The 23,560-nt window shown below is 41.3% G+C and overlaps 1 protein-coding gene across 1 annotated transcript; it reads left to right on the top strand.

Moving 5' to 3' along the window:
• Positions 1–357: 357 nt before the first annotated feature.
• Positions 358–22,511, top strand: ALKBH3 (alkB homolog 3, alpha-ketoglutarate dependent dioxygenase). The gene is made up of 9 exons (XM_065064773.1): positions 358–540; positions 1,437–1,549; positions 2,723–2,757; positions 4,689–4,736; positions 6,295–6,398; positions 7,525–7,613; positions 10,751–10,960; positions 19,407–19,505; positions 20,034–22,511. Exons 1-9 carry the CDS (start codon positions 453–455, stop codon positions 20,124–20,126), a joined length of 879 nt encoding a protein of 292 aa, XP_064920845.1. The 5' UTR covers positions 358–452; the 3' UTR covers positions 20,127–22,511.
• Positions 22,512–23,560: the final 1,049 nt, after the last annotated feature.

The raw sequence follows: 23,560 nt of genomic DNA, 5'->3' as shown, positions 1-23,560 counted from the left end.
GTATTGAATACCTTCACGTGTACTTTGCAATACCCTGGGGGTGCGGTATAACACAGGAGGGGTTCCTGCAGTGCTTTTGCCACTGATGCAATGCGGGAGCCGGAACGAATTTTCAGTCCCTTGTTTTAATGGGAGAAACAGGGTGTGAGTTGAGTGAGGCGAACTGCCCCTGTGTCCGCAGGGCGCCCGGGGCAGGGAACCGCCGTGCGCCGCAGCCGCGACCGGGCGCAAGGGCTCGGGCGGTGCCCGCTCAGCCGCTGCCTCGCCCGGGGAGGCGCGGGACCGCGCCGGTGGAACAGCGTTATTCCGGGCGGGGCCCTGTGCGCTCAGCAGCCGGCGCGGACCGGAACTCCCTGCGCGGGCTGCGGCGCCGGCGGAGGCGGGCGGGCGGCGCACCGGGCAGCGCACCGGGAGGGCCGTGCCGGCGTTCCTGCCGGCGAGGAGGCGGCCGCATGACGGAGAGGCGGCAGCGGGCCCGTGTGCAGGGCGGCTGGGCCGGCGGCCCGGCGGGGCGGCTCGCAGGCAAGGCCCGGCTCGCAGGTAACGACCGGGGCCGCGGCAGCTCCTGGCTCTGGCGCGCAGGGTCCCTGTCCGCCGCCCCGCAACCGTCGGGCTCGCAGGGCCGCGAGCGGGCGTCCGGGGCTTGTCAGGGCCCTTCTGTGCCGGCGAGCCCGGTCCCTGCTGCTCCGCCGCGGCGACAGCCGCCTCGCCCGCCGTGTCCGGACCCGGGGGGCTGGGGCTGCCTTGCCCGTGTCCTGCGGGTGGTGCGGAGCGGGGTGCTGCCGCGGGGGGAGGTCCGGAAACAACCGGCACAGCTGCGAAGCCTCTGGCGGCGCGGGGTGTGCGAGCCCGGGACAGGTGTGTGTGACACCCCCGGGGCGGGTCCCCTGACAGGACTTTCTGTCCGTGTGACGGGGCGTGCGAGGCCCCCAGTGGCGCTCTGGTGCTTGGGGGTGACCGACTTGGGCTGTCGGTAGCGCACCCACCTCAGTAAGCGCGCTGTTGCCGTCCTGGGGCAAGTTGGATGGAACGAATAGAATTTGATGGAACTAATGTCTCTAATAACTGTTAGTTGTTTTTTCTCCATAAAATGCATCATGTGTCTTTCTTATCATAGTGAAAACATTGCAAAACAGCGCTAGTTGAGAGGGCTGGAGTTTGTGTTTGTGGTAGAATTGAAAGGCACTAGATGTCATCCTTTCTGATAAAAGGAGATTTTCAGTTTTGTTTGCCTATGGATAACAAATATATATATGTAAAAATTCCAGTTTCTGTGCAGTTTTTAACTGTTATGTAGTGCAGGTTTCGCTCTTCCCTGGAGTCTCTGCCAGGCAGAGGAAAATACTTCAGAGAATGACTCCATAAGTTCTTCCAAACACTACTTTTTAATGGTGAAATTCTGTTTCATGTGCTCCTTTTTTTTCTCTTTGCTTTAGCACCGGAGGCACCTGTGGCCAGCAGCCCTGCCCCTGCAGGCGCCGGACCAGCATGGAGGAGGAAAGATCATTCTCACACTCAAAAGCAATTTGTCTTTGAAAAGCCGTCAGAGGTAATAATTACACGGTAACTAGAAGAATTTTATTCAACTTGAAATGATGAAAAATATCAGACTTTGAGATTATAGTATTGTGTTTAAAAACAAATTAAAAACTCAGCTGAGCTGAACTTCTTTGGGCTTTTACCAAGCAGAGTTTGCAACTGTCTTGCATGTATGGCAGACAAAGTTACGGTCTCAGACTTTGAGTATTCATTGTATATGTTCGTAACTACCTTTTTTCAGAGAGCCAGAAGAATACCTTCTCCTAAAGAATGATGCAATGTCCTAGGCATAATTTGAGCTTGGTTTTTTCCCTCAGTTGGGATATCTGTCTCATTTGCTACAGGGAAGAGCATGGGATTTGGTTTATAGACTTTGCTTCATGTCCTGTCAAGCAGACACAGGATATTGTGCTCTGTGCAATGAGAGGGCAGTTCCTTGCTTGGGAAGAAAATCTTGAACACTTCTTTCTGAGCCAGAAGTGTTCTAAAGGCTGTCCTCTTGGCTTGGAAGGACTGGAGATGGTCTGGGAAGATTCTCTTTTCCCTGTGCCAGAGCCCTGGCATCTACATAATAGTATATTTTGACCCTCTTGTTTGCGCAGCTCAGTGACCGCTTGCATCTCAGCACTCCACTGAGCTCAAAGAGAAGCACAGATCCTTGAGACAACCAGAATGATAATCCAGGCTGGATTGTGGTTTTTTGGTTTTGTTTAAACAAAAAACAGCTATCTCAAGCTGTGCAGACAATTTTAAAGTGTTAGCTCCTGCTGTGTCTGGTCTGTCTTTTGTTTTGCTCATTGCCTGGGGCCTGAGACTTGTTCATCCCTCCTATAGTTGCTCTAGAACTTTACTTCCAAATGGAAGGATAGGCAATTTTCTGATTGCAGTTGATAAATAACAAGTGTTGGAATAATCTAAATAATTTAGAAATTAATGTCCTTTAGGGGGCAGTTGATTGCTAAAAACCACCTGCAGTGGTAGCTGCATTTGAGAGTTTCTGGGATGTGGGGGGAGTGGGTGGGTTGTTACTGCTTGCCAGTTATCCAGAGGTATGTTTTTCTCACTGACATACTAGTATGCGGCTATATAGGGTCACCAGAGATGGCAGTTAGCTCTCTTTGACTAGACCATGCGAGGTACTTAAAGTTTAATATTCCTCATGTATTGTCTTGTTACCTTTCAGTTGGAGCGCAAAGTTCCTGCGGCAGGTGTGATAGAGTGAGTACATACTGCTGACTTAACTGTTCTTCCTGTGGTTTTTCTGTCTTGTTGGTCAGTGGGAGTCTGCTGAAAAGTTCCTTCTCCACTTACCACCGCCATGCCTTTGGAAGAAATTTCAATACAGGACACGGACCTTCAGCCCTTTTATCCTGCACTGGATTTATGATCAGGAAGGTCCATGTAACTGTTTTTCATAGCTTTAGTGTAGCTATAGGAGCTGGCAAGAATGAACGACTGGACGTCCTAGATAAGTAGAACTTCAAATATATCTCCTTGGATTAACAGTATACATTTTTCTAGGACAGTCCCTGTGTAAACTATGCTGAAATTTACTTGCTCTTATTCAGAAATATAGCTGATAGGGCAGCTCAACATCACTTCCTTTGGAGGTCTGGAAAAGTAGCTGCTAGTGAGTGTTACAGTGAAGCTAGATATTCGTAGATCACTTACACTTTATGTTGAAATTGGGATCTCAGAATAACTTTACCGTGAAATGTGACAAGGTGTGATGGTGTATGGTGAAGTTACAGGTTTTGAAAATTAAATTTGCTTCAATTTGGTTATCTTGGTAGAATTTTCTTACTTGGTGTTTCTTAAGATGCAAGTTACAGATTCAGCTTCTGACTGGAATTTGCGTGTTGTTTTTACATGGAGGAACCTGAGGTTAGCTTTCTGTAGCAACTTCAGGTGTGATGCTGGGTGAGTATTTGTGCAGAGCAGGCATAATGCAGATGAGATGTTCAGCTGCCCTCCCACTGCCAGCATGGTAGTGGACACTTCATTAAGTAGACCTACTTTTTGTGAGAGATGTTTCTGTCAAGAGTAGTGAAAAATATTGCTGGAAATAGTTACAGAATTTCCCAGAAGCACCTACGGATTGTAACAGATTTGCATATGTTTTAGCTTGCCATTTCAGTATGAATGAGACAGCCATATGTTCTTTGCATATTGTTTATGATTAGTAGTAGTAACATAGTATCTAGGTATTAAGTAAATTCAGTATGTTAGAAGTATTCTAAAGGTTCACTAACCTTTCATCTGTTACACTTATTTATGAATCAAATAAAAATGTAGAGGAGACAAACCAGATGCTATTCTTATAATGACAGTATGCTGTAGGTAATATAGTGTGGTTTATGCTCTGCATGTGCAATATAGAAGAGATCAGACGTTTCTGTTTATTTAGCTTTCTTAAATACAGCACAATGCAAAACACAGTGTGTGATCGTCTCTGAGTTGGTGGAGAAGGAATTCTGGAGAGCATTTAACTCCTGGAGTGTCCTTGGCAAAAAGAGCAGTGTAAAGGTTGGAGCTAGCTTAGAAGAAAATGAGATAGTAGGTGAAGCAAGCAGTTTGTACGAGACTAAATAATACTTCATGACAATGCAACTTATAACAGGGAAGAACTGTTTACCCCCTGTACCAGCTACGCTACTTAAAATACTGCTCGTATAACCTGTAACTCAGTTTTGCTGTGTCACACAGATTCATGAACACTTTGCTGTTAGCAGGATGGTGGTATCAGTCATCTGACTGAAAACTGGATTTTGCATCTTCAGTTACACTCATGTTCTTTGTATGCCTAGTCAGGGTGCATTGTGGTGTTGTTTCCTTTAGATTCCCTGTGATATCCCACATTCACATATCTCTAGACCCTTAAAACTGTGTATTGAGCCTTTGGTGAAATGAAAGCAAGGGGTGGGAAGTCCACACAAACTTCTGCAACACCCCTCGCTGCCACACTTTGACCTCTGACTGTCTCCAGAACGTTACTGCTTCCCTTAGTAGTGTGAAGCTTTTTTATTTTCCTTTTTAAAGAGTACTCTCCCTAGTCCAGGCTTACAGCAACTCTAGTCCATGCTGTTCAGTGAATGATAATTTCTTGTTGTTTGTATATCTAATGACTCTTTCCTTTCTTGCATCCTCAGCAAGCCTGGTGTGTATGAGCTCAGCAAAGAACCAAGTGGCATTTCTAGGTAAGTGAATTGGACGTTTTTTGAAACTTGGTTGTTGCTGTTGCAGAACAAGGTGGTGATACTCAGCTTCCTCAAGTCTAGACTGTGCACGTGGACTCTAGCAGGTGCATGTTGCCCTTCCTGTGTATCTTCTGTTTAGAGTACTTCTGCAAATACTTTTGAGTATCAGGTAGCAGAGACATCCACAGTTTGAGGAGCACCGAGGAGAACCTCTTAACGTCTAATGCTTGCTGCATCTAGCGTTCTCATCTGGAATAAGGAGAAGGGGTTATATCCATTTGTTTCGTGATCCAGAGTAAGTTGCTGCTAGAAATTTGGATTAATATTCCTGTGTTAGCAAGGGTATGATGTCTGTGTGGTGTAGTTAAGAGCAACCAACACCTTTTAGATGTAAATTGGACTTGTTTTAAATTAATCTAATAAAAGCATTTAACTTTAGGCAGATTGGGTAACTTTAGGGTTGTCCCTTTTGCTTACATGCTATGTCTTAATTATTTCAGCTTCAGGACACTTCAAGTAAAACCTACTTGTACTGTGATTCCTGCTAACTAAAATGCATTTTTTTAATCTTGCTGACTTAGCTGCAATATCAGTATTAACGCTTTCCTTCTGAATTTGATAGGTTTTATTAATAGTGGAAAAATGCCAAGGACAGTAACTTTTTGTGCATTTATTTCAAAGCTTTCATCTTGGTTTCTGCTAAAGCTGCAAATAACGTTTTATACCAATTTGAAAAGTAAAAGCTTTGCACCATCTGGAAAGAGAAAAGATACACAACCAGCTGGCTTATTCTTCTATTTTCTGGAGTTTGTTTTATTAATATGTTGGTGGAATATATGCATTTCTGGAAAGTTAATCATCAGATTTTGAATCTCTTTTAGTACCTTCACTATATATATTCTTATGGCGATGTCTTTGGAGCACTGAATACTCATGAGAGTAACCTTTTGTGAACAGCATTCCTGTTCTGCAGCCCGCCACAGTGGCTGGAATTTTAGAATGCTGCTGTTAGTACAGTCAACATATAAAATGTACACATGAAAATGTAAAAATAGGAGAGGTTAAATACAGTAGGGTTCTTGTGCTTGGAAAAGAGAGGATAGGATGGCAGTGGTGATAAAGGGCTATCAAATTCTCAGTGGCATGGAGACAGTGAAGAGAGGGCAATTATTTACTTATGTTGATTGTAGTACCACAATCAGGGCTATGTAATTTATTAGATGTGAAGTTAATAACAAGCAGAGGGATGCCATTTTTCACACAGTATATGGCTGATTGTGGAACTCATAGGATATTGGTGGTGTCATATGTTTTTATAGGTTTTTAAAAGCAATTAGATATGTTTGATGAGGGGAAGACTGATCAGGAGCTCCTGCTGCCTTCTGTTCTTTCACAACTGCCTTTGGCTGTGGTCAAAAATAGGATACTGGGCTTTGACTTGTGGTCTGATGCATTATAGCCATTCTTATCTCCTTTGGGAATCCTAGAAATCAGAATATTTTATCAAAACATATATAGAAGAGTGTATTCTTTCCATCTTTATCTTTTTCTTCCTTAGGATTCATTTGATTCCTGGCTTTATTGACTCAGAACAAGCAGACTGGATGTTTCAACAGCTCCTCCAAGACATACCCTGGGGTCAGAGAACTCACATCAGGCAGGGTAAGGGGTGCGTAGACCAACTCTTCAGGTCATTCCCATAGCAAAATCCGTGCATTGTTCATCATTGGTTTTAATTTTACATACTACAACTCCTTCACATATTTCCTTCCAGGTTTTCCATGCATATCTGAAGAGTGCTGCTGCTTATTTTTCAGTCTCTATCACGATGTTCCCTGTCTTAAAATACTTGAATTTTACTGCCTCGTCTGTCATCTCCAGTTCTTTTTCCCACTCTTTTTTTAGATTAAGTCTGTGTTCCATCCCTTCATACTGTCTCCCAGTGATGCTGCAAAAACTATGTTCTTTGAGTCTACTGTTACCAGGAATGTTTTTTGCCTCTTGTACTCAAAATCCCAGCAGAGCACATTTCTTTTCCCTTGTCTTTGCTTATTAGTTCCAGTATGCACTAAGCAAGGAGACTGCAGTTCCAGATTTGCTCACTAAGGGGCACCTGTTGTACCTAAATTTCTCTTCAGTCAAGAACAGATAGAAGATATCAGAGTAGTTATTGAACAGGGCTGGAAAACGCCTTCAACATCTGTGTTTATTGGCTTGCAATACAGGTACAGTATAATGGAGGATGTTACCTGTCATGATAAGTAGCTACCAAGATAGACCTTTCAGAAGTTGAAAGTTCTTTAAACTTGATGTTTGAATTACACCACAGAGCACACACGTATTTGACAACATATTACTTGTCCAGTCTTGTGACATTCTGTTTCTGTAAAGTCCCATTGATGCCGCAGTCCTTTCCACTTCATTCTTTCCAGTGGATACATCTTGCAACATATGTCAGTGTGTTGGGCACTGGAACCAAGAGACTATAAAACAAGCCAGAATTATAAATAAAATTTCAGTTTCATTTTGCTGTCTTTAACTTGTCCTGTCCCTGCCCTGTCTGGTACAGGGATGAGAAAACTGATGTGATTCCAAGATTTTGGCAAGGTAGTTCCTCTTGCAGAGACAGACCTTCATTTGAGTTCATTATGTAAGGGGGCTGCTTTTCAACTTTAGGTGAGTGTACAGTCCATTTTTGATCACGTTTCTTGGAAGAATTACATCATCTTTCCATTTTTAAGCCCTTTAAGGCAACTGAGAAAATCTTCCTGTTTTTCTTTTTTTTCAGAAGTATCTTTTGAGGAACCAAGGCTTACCTCCTGGTATGGGGAACTTCCTTACACATACTCCAGGATAACAATGCAGCCAAACCCAAATGTATGTATATGATCACAGTTTTCTTTTCTTATAATCTACAAAGAAATCTTTTGCAGAAAATGATCCCTCTGTCATCTGTTTTCATCTAAAGTATCTATCAGCATTTCATTTGTGATTGGCAACATATTCTAGTGGAATGTGGATGACTTGATAAAACAAGCATTACGAGTGCTTTGACTGAGAGGAGCATGATTTAGTTGCTAAATGTTGGCAAAAGGAATCTCCAGAGTTTAATGTTCTGCTTTGGGGTCACCGTAGCTTTGGACAAAACTCTGAGTTGTTCTGTGTGACTTACTCTATGCATCTTTATATTGGAGATTGTAATGTACACAGTCACACTGAGATTTGTGTTGTAAGGTACAGTGATATCAATTACTGAGATAGTTACTTTCAGAAACACTTGAATTCAGTAGTGCTTAAATGAGAATTTAGGCACATTGTTGATTCCTATTTGAGTGCTATGAAATTCACACACGCAACCTGCCTGCTCAGCACCTCTGGATTTTATGATGTAATTTCCCATGCTATTTTGAAAGAGTTAAAAACCTTCTGAGTGACTCATGGATGTTTCATTCATGTTCAGTCTCTCTCTCTCTGGCTTCCAACCTTTTGTCCCATTGACCTGTCTTTTGGTATTGCTTTGCTTGAAATTTCCATGGCAGTAGGCTGTAATGTTCTGAACCATAAATTTCTGTGACTGTTGAAGACTGGATAATATGAGAGAGGTGTCCCAAGTCCCAGAACTGCTGCCAAAAGGGGTACCTCCTAGCAAAGCTCAGTTTGGGAAAAGTGGAAAAGTGTTATTTAACAGGATGAGTTGTGAAGACTTGGTAGTCTCAAAAATACTGTGGTTCAAAAATTCCATAACCTATGGAATTTGTGGTGGAAAAATAGACTGCTTTTTTTTTTTTTTTTTTAAACTCATTTGTGGAATGTTATTTTAAATTGACTTTTCTAGAACCTGAATGGCTCTAGGGATTGGAAGTGCCCCTTCAAAATAATTCTGCTGTGTACTAATGATTTAAATCCAGTTCAGAATTGCCTGTGCAGAGGCCGTTGCTGCTCGGAGGTTGTATAATATGTACCCTGAATTCATGGTTTCAGTTCGGTTTGCATGAAGTTCAGAGTTAGCACTCATTGGGCCACTGGCTTGTTTTTCTCATCCAAGAGGTCCAAGGCCTAAATCAGTCACACCTGCTGATCCAGTCTTTTATCCCTGAATAATTGTCCTTTTTACCAAAAGGAACTCCAGCAGAAACTGAGGTGCAGTGGCAAACTCACGTAGCTGGGAGCCAGCCAGCTGGGAGCCACACGTACAGGGGGACTGCACACTGACGCTCTGCCCTTTCACTCAGCTTTGTAGGTGGGAGTTCCTGGAGCCTAGAAGAAGCAGTGGATGGTGTAAAGAGCACAGTCCTTACCTGTAGAATATGGTTTATATCACAAAAATAGCCTGAGTAAAATGCAGTTTAGTGCATGGCTTGGCCAAAACCTGTTAACTGTTTTGAACACCTGATCTATAGGAGTAAGTAGCTTTGTGCCCCTCATTTTTGTTTGGTGAGACTGGGTATGATTGCAGCATCCCAGGTAAAATCCAGTGCTTGTGCCTAAATGATTCTGGTATTAGAAAAATGTTTCTCTGTAAGCAGTGATGTAGTTGGTGAAATAGTAATGTTTTGACAAAATTACTTCCATTGCTGCAGGTTTGTAGTGGGCTTCCCACTGAATTGTAAAATTCACTATATGGTAAAAATTCTTGCAGTAACTACTTTTGTGATAGGAGTTGAAGGAATCCAGTCCTAGCTGGTCACTGAAAAGTGCTTTCAGTAATTCTTGTTGGCCTCTCTTGTCATTGCATTGCATGGCTTGCACATATCTGCACATTCAGGCAGACCAATTAAAAACTGTAGCTTTTTTGGGGTGTTACTGATTTCCTTACATGTCCCATAGCGGCAAGCTATGTTTATGTATAATTAATTATTCACATGATGCTTAGTCATTGAAGGGGTGACTTCGCTAGAAATACCTCTGATAGAGAAAGATGGTGTGTTGAGGCTCCTACAGTGTAGGCAGTAGGTTAAAAATCTTTTAAACATGGGTATGCATGGAAAGAAGGTGGTGCAAACTCGATTATTAGAGGTGGATAGTAGCAACTAATTCCTGCTGTGTGTTCCTTTCACCAGCGATGCACTGGGAGATTTGGAATCAGTTCTTTATCCTCTCTTGATCTGTGTTTCTGCTTATATAATGGGCAAAAATTCTGGCCTACATTGCTTTGACTTTTTTATATACTTATGTAGTATGTAAAAGCACTCATCTGTCAGATGAAAGTCATGATGTAAGTTTATAACATTAAATAATGATTCACTGGACTGAGTTGTAATGGAATGTGCAGAGCCGCTATGGGCTCAGCAAGATGTTAGCAGAGGGAAGGGTGAAATTCAGGGCCTGTGACACTGGTTCTGTGAACCACTGAAAAGTTATAATGCCAGAGTCAAAACCCCAGGAGCTGGGCTCAAAAGCTGTGCTAACAGAGCGGAGACAGAAGGCCGGACTGTGACAGTGTTAGGCCAACTGTTGTCTCTTGTTCAGTGCCAACAGCTGCGGGCAATTGACAGCATGTCGTTTAGTCACTGATTAGAACTTTCTGGATGCACTGTGCAAACCAGCAATGGCCAAGTAACTCAGACCCATGTCTGTGTTAAACTCCTCTAGCTTTGCTAGGAGGTTAAAAAAGCAGGTATGCATGGGACAAGTTGCACACTTTTTCTCTCAATAAGAACTCCCAATGTTTATCCATGGTCAGTTCAAGCAGGTTTTACTCTGTCTGCCTTCTCACCTTCCAGTTAATTGGGGTGGATGGCTACATTAGTGTGAAAAGCAAACTGGCTTCATAGTTTTAGAGACTATTTAGTATTGGGTCATAGATAACATGCATATTTTGCAGAAAGACCATTCCTCAGCTTTACTAAAAATATAGTCAGAATTTTTCAGAGGCATTTGTTTGATTTCAAGTTTATTGTGATAGAGGTGCAGTATATTTTGTTTCTTAGTAGTTTTGCCTTTGTGTCTTGATGGTTATCTGCTGGCAGCCTGCTTTCATAGTATTTACCCTGTTCCTGCTGTGCTGATTACAGTGGCATCCTCTGCTGACCATGCTAAAGCAGCGCATTGAAGAGTTCACTGGCCATACCTTCAACTCTCTTCTCTGCAACCTCTACCGAAACGAGAAGGACAGTGTAGACTGGCACAGTGATGATGAACCATCACTGGGAAAAAATCCCGTCATTGCCTCCCTCAGCTTTGGTGCTACCCGGACTTTTGAGATGAGGAAGAAACCCTCCCCTGTGAGTGTTCATATCACATTCAGAGAGTCCTTTAGTTACTAATATGCTTAGTATTTTCCCTCTGTTTAAAGAACTTAATTACTCAAAGCATTTAATAGTAGTTAATGAAAGCACAACTCATAAAATTCTGTGGAATAAGTGTAGAGATCAAGAAGTCCATTTCGTGGAACGTGACAGCTTGAGAATGGGAATGGCACCACTCAAAGTGCAGCAGTGTAGTGTTGCAGTGAAACTCTAACCTGGGCACTCTTCTGCCCGAATAAGGGCCTTTTCCATAACTTAAACTGAAATTAGCAATGGTGGAAGAAGGGGCCTTTCACTGTGTAAATGAACCAAAGAGTTGATACCATTTTCTTAAACTCAGACAAATATTATGTAGTGCATAGTGTATGTGGGATGAAGAGCAGCTCTGACTGCTTTTCTAAGTAAAAATCTTCTTAATAATGTTTGCATTTTGACTTGTGTCTGTTCAGATTGAGGGACAGTGAGCAGAGGGAAGGAGCTCATTTCTTTTCCGTAAAATACCAGACACTCGCATCATACTTCGCAGACTAAACAGAAATCATTACTTTGATATGGAGGCATGTGAGGAATATCCTTTCAGGAATCAGTTGGTGATTTGGCAGCGAATACTCTTTCTAGGTAAAATGCTGTGCTTGAGAATGCTGTGTTTACAAGACAACTTCAAACAAATTTAATAATTCGTATTTATTCAAGTAAAGGAATCACAAATTTCTATGCTGAGAATACTGGCATCATTTTAGGGTATCCTGCTTCACATTTCTTTTCTACATGTGTTGTCTTTGGGAAGAAGTTTTCCATCTACTTATGTAGCTACTTATTCTGAATAAGTAATGCAGAAAGCAAAGGTGATGATTATCAGCCTATGAGAAAACTGTGTGCTGACGTACTGAAGTCCCATCAATGTGCCCATCAATGGACACCTTGGGTTACCTAGTCATGAACAGCAAAGGTCAGAATTTGAACCAGAAAAGAAATAAATGGTTTGTATTTTTCACCAGTGGTCTAATTTGTAAATCCTTTGTTGTTTGATGGGAATTTAATCCTAGTCCCTGAGCATGAGATCATATAAGCAGTGCATTATATCAGTGGGCATAGCATGAGTAAGTGTCTTTGATGCTGTGATGATAATAAAATGTCAGCTGGAAAGTTCGTTCCTCTGGGAAACTGTAAATGATGCTTGAATTTATTTCTAGAAGTGCATGTGATCCCCTGTGATGTATCAGAATCAAAGCCACTTAGATTTCAGAATAAACTTTGCTGTTTCCCTCCTAAAAATCAAACCAGTTCTTGAGCAAGATGTCTTTTTGTTCTGTTTTCTATTTCCTGAAAAGACATCTACTATGAGCAAAGGGGGAAATTCAGTCTGCTGTTTATAACTGGGAACCACCTTTGATGTATACTGCACGATTTCTTCTGTTTTCTTTCTGAGATGCATGATTTTCTATAGATCTATCTCTCAAGCTCTTCTCATTTTTTTCAGTGCCTCTGATCTGATATTTCTCACTAGCTGAGTGTTGCTACCTATGAAGTGTCTTCCTTTTGCAAGCGTGACATACCTGTTTCTAAGGTGTGATCCCCATGTGCAGGGTGATCTTTGAATAAGTTGTTACTAACTGCATCCTGTGCCTAAGGGAACTCGTACTTAATAATTATATGGCACACATTATGTATTCTTTGCACATTCCCAAAGCCTGCAATTTTCTGAGAGCATCCTGTGACACTAGATGCTTTGCCAAGTGGGAGTTACAAGAGGCTCTGATGGAAATTACAGCCTTTCAGGATGTACCACTAAAGAAGTAATTTTCATACTCTATTGTAATGTAGCATTCGCTCTTTCATTAAGTTAAAGTTGATTGTAGATATTTGAAGTTTGATCGTTACTTTGTTCAAAAGCAAGTTACAGCAAGAGGAATGTAGTCTAGGGAAACGGGATTCAGATTAACAGTCATCACAGGCATTCTGTCTCTCCCTGGTTTGTGATCTCTCAGGGTCAGTACAGTGGGTTTTACAGAGTTAGTCTTCACTGAGGAGGGAAGGGGAAAGTAAATCCTTTTCCTCCCAGAACTAAATCTGTTTGAGGACCATCATTCTAGTATTGCAGATTCTAGAGTTTCAAAGGCCTTCATTTCCCTCTGTTCTTGTAAGTGCTTTTTAAGCGTTCTTAGATGAAAGGTGGAAAGATGTAATGAAAATAGAAGATGAGAAATACTTTGGTAGTGGCTCGCTGTAGATAAATGGTACTGGAAAAAAACCCTAAAACAGTTGCCTGTGTCTGGTCATGTATTGGGTGCAAAGCACTAAGTACCACAAGTCAGGTGACATTGTGTAGGGCTATTGAAGAATACTAGATCAGAGCCTTCAGAGACTTCAGTTCATGTTAGTATCTGTACAAATATTTTCTGTATTGTATCTTGAAATGTGGATGAACTTGTGAGAGAATAAAATCGTGTTTCTCTGTCTGCAAAGAAGACCAGTACTGTTGGTGGATTGGTTTTTTTTGGGCATGTTTGTGTGAATTTTGACACTCATCTGGTAGGAATTTGGTGGTGTTTATATAGGCTACTCCAAACCTGTCACAAAGTGAAATCTTTCTATCCTTTCTGTGCATTTTTCCTTGGCAAAAAATGGAGGGGGTGGTGGGGCAAAAAATGTTATGTAGGTGCAAGTGTTTTTTTTTTCCTGGAAATTGTTCTAGGATACAGGGAAGGAAAGGTTCAGTCCTCTGTTTTTCTTTTGGTGAGTGCTGTACTGGATGAGTAAGTGTTCATCATATAATAGATGGTAAAGGAGTGCAGAGACGTGCCTAGTCAATTTGAATCTGCACTAACAAGCATCCCTTGTGGATAAGTAGAAATAATTCTTACTCAGATTTCAGCCCAGTGCATCTAAAAAAGCTACAAATACATTTCAGGAGTAAATCCCCCACTGGCATTAAGGAGACTTTTCATGGAAATTAACACAATGCCTGAAACTGTACTTGCTGGAGTTTTTAAGTATTCTTTCTTCTAAATACTGCCTTTTTGCTTTATTTGGACCTGTCGTGTGGTTGTGGCTGATATTTTGCCTTTGAATTAAATGGTTCCTAGAGTGCTTTGGATGCCTACTTGGTAGTTTAAAGTCTACAGTGAAGTGATCTGGTTTGTTTTATTTTCTATTTCTAGTTCCAGTAAATTACTTAAACTTTTTCTTTCCTCCTGGTCCCGTCCGTTGCTGTAGCTCCTGCCAACACCAAAACCAAGAGGCAAATGCTTTGTTTTGGTGCTGTGGTTCATACATAATTCACACATAATCTGTTGGTTTAGCCAACAAGTCCTCTTGTACTTGTCCACATCAGACCTGTTGCCTCTGCAGCACCGTGACCTCAGCCTCAGGGCCCCTGTCCCACTCACACATGGCTTAATTGTCCTACTCTGGAGGAGCTGATTTCACTGTCTTACCATGGGTCTTTCTGATACAGTCTCACCACCGTTTTTTCTATTGCTTATCACTGCTCAACTCAGTGAGACAATGCCAGGTTATCTGATTAAGTCTTTCTGGAAGCTGGGTGTGAAATGTTAGTTCAGGGGTGAAGGGTGATACCTGGTGTCCCACTAATCATCCAGGTCCCACTGGGAGCAGCTCTGCAGCAGACGTCTGGGTGACCTGAGGACCAGTTTGGTACAGTTGGCCAACAAACTGCTGTGTGAGCTGTGGACGCAGTTAGAAAGGCAGCTGTCAGGTTGCTTGTCTTCCGTCAGTAACCAAGGAAACTGCTGGGTGCTGGGAAGGGAGGCGGCTTCGTGCATGCGTCAGATAATAGCAGGATGTTCGTGGTGTTCTCAGAATCAGCCTTCAGATGGGTCTGTCCTTCAAATGAAACACTAAAACACAGTCCCTTTCTTCTGTCCTTGAGTAGCTGTTCTAGCAGAAGTGAAAGATCTCCCAGTACTGAAAACAGCAGAAAAATAACCCTTCATGTCCTGACAGGTCTAATTAAAGACGAACGTGGGAATATATGGAGCACAGTAGAAACTGACTCTTGGATCAGGACGAGGAGGATTGAACTTTTAGATTGGCATGAAGCAGACTTGCAAACAGCAGTGGCTTGCAGAGGAGGAGGAGGAGGAGGAGGTGTCCACCAGGACTGGCAGGACTTGGGCAGCCATAGGCAAGCAGACTGGAAGATGCGGGTGCTTCAGAGCTGCTGCACTTGCAGTCTGCTGGGTCAGCTGCAGCAAGACTGAGGGAGTTTAAAATAGTCCTGTGGAGGCGAGCATGTGAATTACGTGAGGAAAGGGCAATATGACCGACAGTCATTCTTTCTGAATCCATAAAGAAAAGAGCTGCAGTGAGGATTTCACCAGAGGCAGTGAGAATAAACAAGTAAAAATGCAGAAGTATTGATAGATGAGCTCACTTTATTGGAGGAGGGTGTTTCCACAGCTGGTGGTAGAGGAGTAAACTGGAAAAGAAGGACACAAGCAAGATGGAAGTCTGAAAAATGTGAAATTAGAAGTTTTATAAGGATAATTCTTTTTGTAATATGTAAATAGATAAAGCAGAAGACTAGAAGCCAGCACCCTCCATGAGAGCTGCTGACTTTAGCCTGGAAAAATAATTTTGCATCATTTGTATGTGTAATTGCATTATTATTTACACATTTCCATTTACTTTTCCTTACTATAGAAAATGCTTCCACACTATCCAGAACACATTTCCTACTACTGTTTCGATAAACTTTTCTGAGACTTAAGAAGCAAACTTAGCTGATTTATGTACATTTGTACTAGATTTTTTTCTTTTTCCTACCTTTTTGATTTTGATAGCATTTTAAGAAGAAAACCTTGATGAAGCCCTGGAATACATACAGATTTTATATTCACAGCTTCCCATCAACTCATGCTGAAGTTTCCTCACTTATTAGCTGTATTTACTTGAGTATTTTTTAAATTAAAAACCAGTTTTAGCTAGTGTACTTGGACAGTGTAAAGTGTGGATTGTATTAAATGTGCAACTCAAGATTATGAAAATTCTAATATACTAAGATGCAGAATAGTTGCTTTACTAGACCTGTTCTTGGAAGCAGCTGGTTTTGTAAAACATACATAGAGTTACACAGAGTTACCACATAGAAGTTATCCTGTGCGTTTCTTTCCGTGTTTGTTGTCAGTATTTTTAAAAAGTATTTTCCTCCTTAGATGTCAAAAATGAATTTCCTTCATAAACTTCTTGACCTGTGAAACTCTACTGAGTTTTCTGCATGTCTAACATCAGCTCTAGAGATAAAGTTCTGAAATGAGATTGGGTGGACAGTGTTAGTAACATGTAAGACAGTAGAAAAGTTTTGTGTAACTGCACCGGCTCTGCAAAACCAATTGACATAAAAATTTCTTTTTCTAAGTAAAACTAAGCTCAGAGATTCCCCATTTAAAGCAGAAAGTAACTACTGCTTTTACACACTGACTTTTCTAAGCCAAAGTGATGTTTCCTCCTAAATAATTTATCTTAGAATTCCTTTTTAATCAAGATGAGCAAGAGATAAAAATAAGTCCACTGTTGTCCATCCAGCAAGTGAAATGATGTAATCCTGTGAAACAGAGAACAACCATGCAATGATATTTATCTGCTTTTCATCAGCAGTCATGTTTACAATTTTTGAAATTTTTTCCTTCTTTCCTCTGAAGTTGAAGAAAATGTTTTTGGCATTACACCTTACTCTTAATAGAGCAAGATAAATGGCTAATAATTCTAGAAGCTTAAAAGTACATTTTACATTGTCTTTACAAAGAATACATATTACAGATGATTCCAAGTGCCTTCAGCACTCCCTGATTCCAGAGGTTTAATGAGCTTAATTGATCACTGGTGCAGCCTTGGGCCCTTAGGTATCCCCAAGAAGTGCACAAATCCAGAACTGCCAGTCAGTGCTACCCAATTGCATAGCCTTGTTCTATCACATGGCGACTTCTGGTCCCAGACATGAACAGAAAGTGGCAAATGTGCAAATATATAGTCAGTTATGTCAAGTGATGCTTTTTATTATCAGGAATTGATTTGACCTCAACCAGGCTCTTTGCATTTTAGAGGATTTGCAGTCTTCTATTAAACTTTTTTACACCTCCCCACCCCCAGTTGTTCTTTTGAAAATTGGGCTGTGTTTTAAGTCCAAGACATAATCTTCCCAGTAGCTGAGACTTTGCCTCGTTTTCAGCAAGCCTTGATCTTTAAAAAAGACAAACATGCGTCAAGTTTGGCCACTGCAAAATTAAGCTTCAAGGAAGTTATTTAAGATTTTGTAAAATGTGATTTTTTTTTGTGAAAGCAGTAAAATGTGTTGAATGAGAGCTGTTGGATCTTTTAATGGTTCTCAGAAGACTGTGTCTGCCTTTTTATGACCTATTAATATTTTCTTCTAGCTGCCAGGTCAGTGTAGAGCCCTGTACGTTTCCCTGAGTAGCTCAACATACAGCTGATGCCTGGTGGTCTTGTAACGTTTGGTTCTGTTTCAGAAACTCCAGACTTGCGTCAGTGTGAAGCAGCTGTACCTGCACCTCAAGCTGGGTTAAATCTTACTGTGATAATTCCATTTTCTCAGTCATAAGTCTTCTCTTATTTTTTTATTTTTTTTTGGTCCCCCTCCAAAATCCAGTTTCATTTTATGTGACAAATGCCACTCTGGTAGTAGCAGGTTTTCTTGAGTCTGGACTAATTGCTGCCTTCAGCTGGGTCTGAAATAATTGACCAATGCCTCTTCCTAAACACTCAGCAAGTGTGACTTCAGGAGTCCATTATAAGAAACTGGTAGAGAAGATACTGTCTAGTTAAAGAATAAAAAACCCCGAAGCATTTGTTCAGCAACAGTCCATGATGTATGGTCCCTTGCAGGAACACCATCATGCTTTAGAAGCTCAGACCTGGCCTAATTATTTTTTTCTCATCTCTTTGTAGTTTCTTTCCAGAACAGATAACTAATTTGGTGATCTCTTTGGAAAAAAGGCAGTATCTGCTTCTAGAGGCAGTGGTACAATAACAAATATGCATTCAGGCTATCCGTTTGCTATATGCAGTATGCTCAGAAAAAGGTTAACCCCGTACTTGTACAATGTAAAGACAGAAACTGTTGTACCCTTTTTTTTCAGTGGAGGACATTTATTATCCACTTTATCTATGGCTTTCTGTAATTTAAAAATAAAGACCTCTTGAGCCCCTTCCTTTTCAACACTAATTAAAATATTACTCTAACTGCCCTTTTCTCTGAATGAACCCCTGTATTTTGCAGGTGATTTCCTGTCTGGAACTTGCCTAAATTCGTCATTTCAGAGACGTGCTTTCCACTCACCCTGGAGAGCTCACAAAGTTGGTAATAGAGATCTATAAAAGGCAAAATATATACTGCCATTCTGTATCTGGGGAAAATCCTGGTTTTTCCATTCACATTTCAATGAAATAATCCAAGTGCCAGCATTAAGTAGGTAAGATGTTAAATGGAAGTTGTTCAAGATTTGCAGCAATTTTTTCTGCAGCTGTTGAAGGCTAAAAATCAGAAAATATTAAAGGAGTACACAGAGCATGGTAATACCTGCCCATGTGGCATTCTGGCAGATCGTTTATGACAAGCATAGTATGATTTCCTGGCGAGGTTCCTGGCATAATTGACAAAGAGAACTGTTTTGGCATAATAGACGTGCCTGAGCACTTTGACTTAGCAGTGTATTAGTCTTATTTAAAATGGGAACGGATGGTGCAAAGCAACAGAAAGTTGCTGTTCCCACAAATGTGGCATCTGTGAGACTAATACTGCAGTGTTACTAAGTCCAGTTGTATTTGTACTTAAAAAAGTGTTGTACGTAATCCAAAGGCTTAGTAAAAGTTCGAAAATTACTTGTGTTCTAGTTTAGCGGTCTGTTTTACTTAATGATGATAAAATTCAAGACAACTTGTTTTACAAGGTACTGTAGGAAAAAGAGATTTTTTTTTTAAAGTTATTAATCTAGCAGGTAATACTATACCAACTTGAAATGTCCTAAACAAGACAAAGTCAGAATAGAAGGAAGACGTGTACTTTTGATGCGGTAGGTAACTGTTGCAGTCAGCGCGGCTGTCACAGAATGTCTCTGCAACAGAACTGTTTATTTCAAGAGCGGATGTTTCCAAAAGGTTTGTAACCTCACTCCAGGATTTTGTACTAGATGTAGGAACTGGTTGTTGAACTTTATCTGAGTTGTACAGGCAGTGAGACACAATGGCTTCTTTAATCCTTAAAATGCTCACCTGCTGAACTCTCTATGAAATACGGTGACAGAGGGGGTTAGTTAGACTTCTAGATCTTGTAAGAACTTCCTTTCTTCCTTTCCCATCACAGCTTTTTAAGCTCTGCTATAGAGAACTGGTTTTCTTCCAAATGCACATGCCTGTTTCTTCAGTGTCTAATGTTTCTTTTTAGGAAGAAAATGGGGACTATACTTACGTAGAAAGACTAAAGATCCCACTTGATCATGGGACTCTGCTGATGATGGAAGGAGCTACTCAGGAGGATTGGCAGGTAAGAACTCCTTGACATCATTTGTGTGCTTTTCTTGCAGTGTAGTTTTCTAAATACGCATGAGGCACTCCCATAAAGGTATGGGGCATTCTGCTTCCAGTGACACAGTTGTTTCCCACTCCATTAATATTGTTTTCTGCCTCAGATTTTCAAAGCACCCACAGAAACAATGGCTTTTCGTTCTACTGCTAAATGATGTAATAGGAATCAGCTTAGATGTTCCAGCATCTAAGTTCAGCAGTGAAGGTTGCAGCCTGCAGCTGAAGGAGCAAAATCAGTTTAGGAACTTGGAAGAGAAAATAATTGCAACTTAATTTAACAAGTCTACAGTAATCTACAAAGACCTTTTGTTTTCAGTGGCCCTGAGCAGTCAGAACATGAATTTTTTTCCTTACCTAAATGTTTAGAAGTGTTAATAAAAAGCCATCACAGGAAGTTAAATGGAGGTTTCTTACATTGTTTGATTAGCTGTATTTAAATACACAAGGTCATGCTGCTTTTTTTTTTTTTTTCTGATGCCACTTACAGCATCGAGTGCCTAAAGAATATCATTCTAGAGATGCACGGATAAACTTGACCTTTAGGATCATTTATCCAGAGCCTGATGGAGTTTGGAAGTGAGGAGGCACTTTGGGCATCGTTGGATATAAATCCACAGCAGATCCAGAACTTTGGATTGCTACAGATGTAAAGAAAGACTTACAGGAAGAGTTCTGTGAAATATCTGATGAGGAAAAGAATATCATGAAGATCTTTGATAATCAGAAGCTGCCTGTGTTATGTGGACAGTGCTGGTTTGTTTTCAGCAATGGTATGATACTAAATCACAGACTTAAAGTTTATGAAATGAAACAATGATCATTCCTAAAAGAACGCAAAACACATGAAAGATCTGAGAGACACCGACTGGAGCAGAAAGATGCAGTGAGCAGTTATTTTTGCACCTTCTCTTGTCTCATTTTCCCCCTCGGTAGTGATCTATGGTCTAAGTAACGACAAGGCAGGAATCTCTGATATAAAGCCAACTGTATTTGTGCTGTGTGTACAGAAATGACAAAGCTGCACTTAATGCTGACCTCTGAGTGTTCCTCACTTCACCATGAGGCAGTGAATTACTTTTTATCTTCAGGTTGCAAAGTCTGTTCCAATGAAGCAGTCAGTTTCATTATTTATATAAATATTTGAATTATGCCAATGTCTAGTAGAAGGGAGGGTCAGGGCTCCCTTCTGCTATGCACTCTGTGGTCAGACTCTATCCTGTTTGTTCGTGCAGTCAAGACAGAGGGAAACAACAAAGACACCTTAACCGTGAGCCTTATCAGCCAGCTTGAAGCTGCCCATTGCTGGAGTATTAACAGTTCGCCATCCCTGCTGGCTTAAAACTGGTTACCGTTGTGTCATAGGCAGGAAAATAGACACAAAGACATGAAGAACATTACTTTCAGAATTTGCTAACAAATTCTTAGTTTCTTTTTTTTGTGTTTCTTTTTAGTACAACTAAGTTGTGGCTTCCAGTGGTTTCAGGTTGGACAGGAAATGTCAGCATCTCTAAAAATTAGGCTTGTGCTGCCAAATTTGATTCCCAGAATAACTGGTCCAAAGATTTGGACTCAAATTATTATAACCACAGTGTCAGTCAGTTGCAAAGCTACACCAAGTAGAGTGTGGTAGCACCAGCTGTAGTGCTCAGTCTGGTCCTATTGCTCCTCGGTGAATGCATGTTGCATTAAAGAATATTACTTGGAGGGTTATCTCTTGAACCTCTGCTGTTACAGAGAAGCAGTCAGCAGCTCAGACCTGATTCTAGGTTGACTTGATGGGATTCTTCAAACTTGCCTGCCCTAGGGACGTCTCACCTGTTGGTAGGAACCAGTGAGCTGGTAACTGCTGTCTGGATGGTAAGTCAGGTGCTGCCTGCGTGGTTAAGTTCTCGCTGCAGCTAAATGACATCCACAGTACTGGATCAACACACGGGTTTGGTAATCTGTCTTCACTTTCTGCCTGAAGTACGATCCAAGCCTGGGTAAATACTCTGTGACTAGGAACAGGTTCACAAGCGACAACCTAGTGTCCCGCCTCAGTGCTAATATAACTTGTTGTTTAGAAAATATCTGTCTTTTCATAGCCAGCATTTGCTGTAGTTTAAAATTCTTATTTAATGAGCGCAGTCAAGTTATTAATACTGAATTATGCCTATGTTTTAATGTTATTGATGACCTGAAGGACACACTGTCAGGTCATTTCAATCTCTGTGCTCTGAAATTGGGCAAAATAATTTTCTTTGTATATCAAACAACTCTAAAAGCAGCTTCTCTGATTGAAGCACCATACAGCTTTTGAAATAGGTTATTCTTCTAAAATGAATGAATGTTATTAGAAAACTTACTTTGTTATCTAATAATGTCTTTACTTTCATCTCAGTTTGTATAGAAATGTGTTTTGTGAGTATTTTAAGTGTTAATTCTTTGCATGCGAATCTGAGATCCAGGCTCTGTGATGTGTCTCCTGAGAATGAGTGTTGAAGGAGGCAGACACTTTCACGTTTACTTTCCTTGGGTAACTGGAGCTGCGTGCACATCCCTGTGTGTGTGTGCAGAGCTTTGGCTGCGCTGACAGAGCATGGTTGTCCTTAACCAAGGGGCAATGCTAATTTCTTCAGGTGTTCTGACGAGACTTTATCTGTTGGTACAAGCTACATTTATTTACACTGTGTTAAGAGCAGTCATGCCTCAAGAGACAGTAGAAGATGGGGACTAGACAGAAACTTTTAACCTCCTCAAACCTCAGCCTGTGGAAATTGCAGCTCATTTGGATTCAGTGAAGCTGTGGCACATAACTGATGGTGGGGCTCTGCCGGCTGATACTGCTGCAGAAGAACAGTTTTTCTCTTCCTTTCTCAGTTTCAATTTATAATGTTAACAAATTGGTTTTTTAGTTTCTTTGCTTCCTTTGATTGGGCGAAGACCAAGGTTTCAATTCCAGGAATAAAATTATTTGTAAGAGAAATGCTGTATGCTATGGAGCTCTCTTGGGGTGATACCCTTTTGTTGCTGGTGTCTGCCGTGTGCTGCTCGCTCTCATGCGCTGGCTGTGCTGCTGCTCACATCCTGATCTGGTTGACAGTGGAGAGAAGGCACGTGGCGTTGTTCCTCCCCCTGTCCTGAGTGCCCTGGCTGCAAGAGGAACAGTTGGCAAAGAGGTCAAGTTTCTTTGTCAGCTGGGAGCTTGTGGGTCCTTCCTTCCTCCCCCACCTCCTCCAAAATAAGTCACCTAGCCAGGTGGCCCTGCATTGCAACCTCCTGCCTGCTGGGACAGCAGGAAATGGCTGAGAGCAGAGGAGATTCCATCCCACATCTCCTCAGGAGAGCTCCCTGCAGGGACATTTTTCCTGTAGGCAGAAATTTGCTCCTTACAGTTCTCAAAATGAATGTGCGCAAGAATGCTACCCAAAAGATTTATTTTCCACTGATAAGGCTTTCTTCCTTCTCAGGACTGTTTGACTGTACAATGTTTCCAGCCAAAAGCTTTTTGAAAAAAGGTTTAAACTCAAAATTCATTACATTACTTTAAAGTAAAATAGATTTTTTAATTTGAAAACAAAGTTTATATGTACACAGAGCATTTGGGGGGGGTTTGGAGGGCATCAGGTTGCCTGGGGTTTTTGTTTCTGCTGCCATCACCAGACTTGCTAATCTAAGGCTGTCCATACGGGGTAGTGGAGCAGGTGCTAAGAGCTGCTTTGCCCTCAGAGCGCTTCTGAATTTTATCTTCCATATTGCCTGTATTCCTCATGTGTCTCCAAAACTGTCTCATAGCCTTTTACTTTCCCCCTCTCACTCTCATTTTCATTGGTTCATATTTATCTCTAGTTACCTCTCGTATGCTCCCTGCTGCAGGCGTGATGATTTTTTTAATGTAGAAGGTATAAACTGTTGGTTTACTTTTTTTCCTGTTTCTTCATCCTGAAATGTAATTTTTCTGCAGAATATGTGTGTTTCTTTCAAGCTGAAAAATTGTATTCCTCAGAACTGTTCATTGTCTGTGGGTCTCAAATA

Source organism: Columba livia, chromosome 5 (assembly GCF_036013475.1).
Source record: "Columba livia isolate bColLiv1 breed racing homer chromosome 5, bColLiv1.pat.W.v2, whole genome shotgun sequence".
Taxonomy (NCBI): Eukaryota; Metazoa; Chordata; class Aves; order Columbiformes; family Columbidae; genus Columba; species Columba livia.
This window is presented reverse-complemented; position numbering and strand designations above follow the sequence as displayed.

Bases quoted from the DNA above. Each gene is read 5' to 3' on its own strand.
- ALKBH3 (XM_065064773.1), top strand. From the start codon at position 453: ATGACGGAGAGGCGGCAGCGGGCCCGTGTGCAGGGCGGCTGGGCCGGC. The intron at 1,550-2,722 runs GTAATAATTACA...GTTACCTTTCAG, and splicing joins TCTTTGAAAAGCCGTCAGAG to TTGGAGCGCAAAGTTCCTGC. The intron at 19,506-20,033 runs GTAAGAACTCCT...TGCCACTTACAG, and splicing joins CTACTCAGGAGGATTGGCAG to CATCGAGTGCCTAAAGAATA.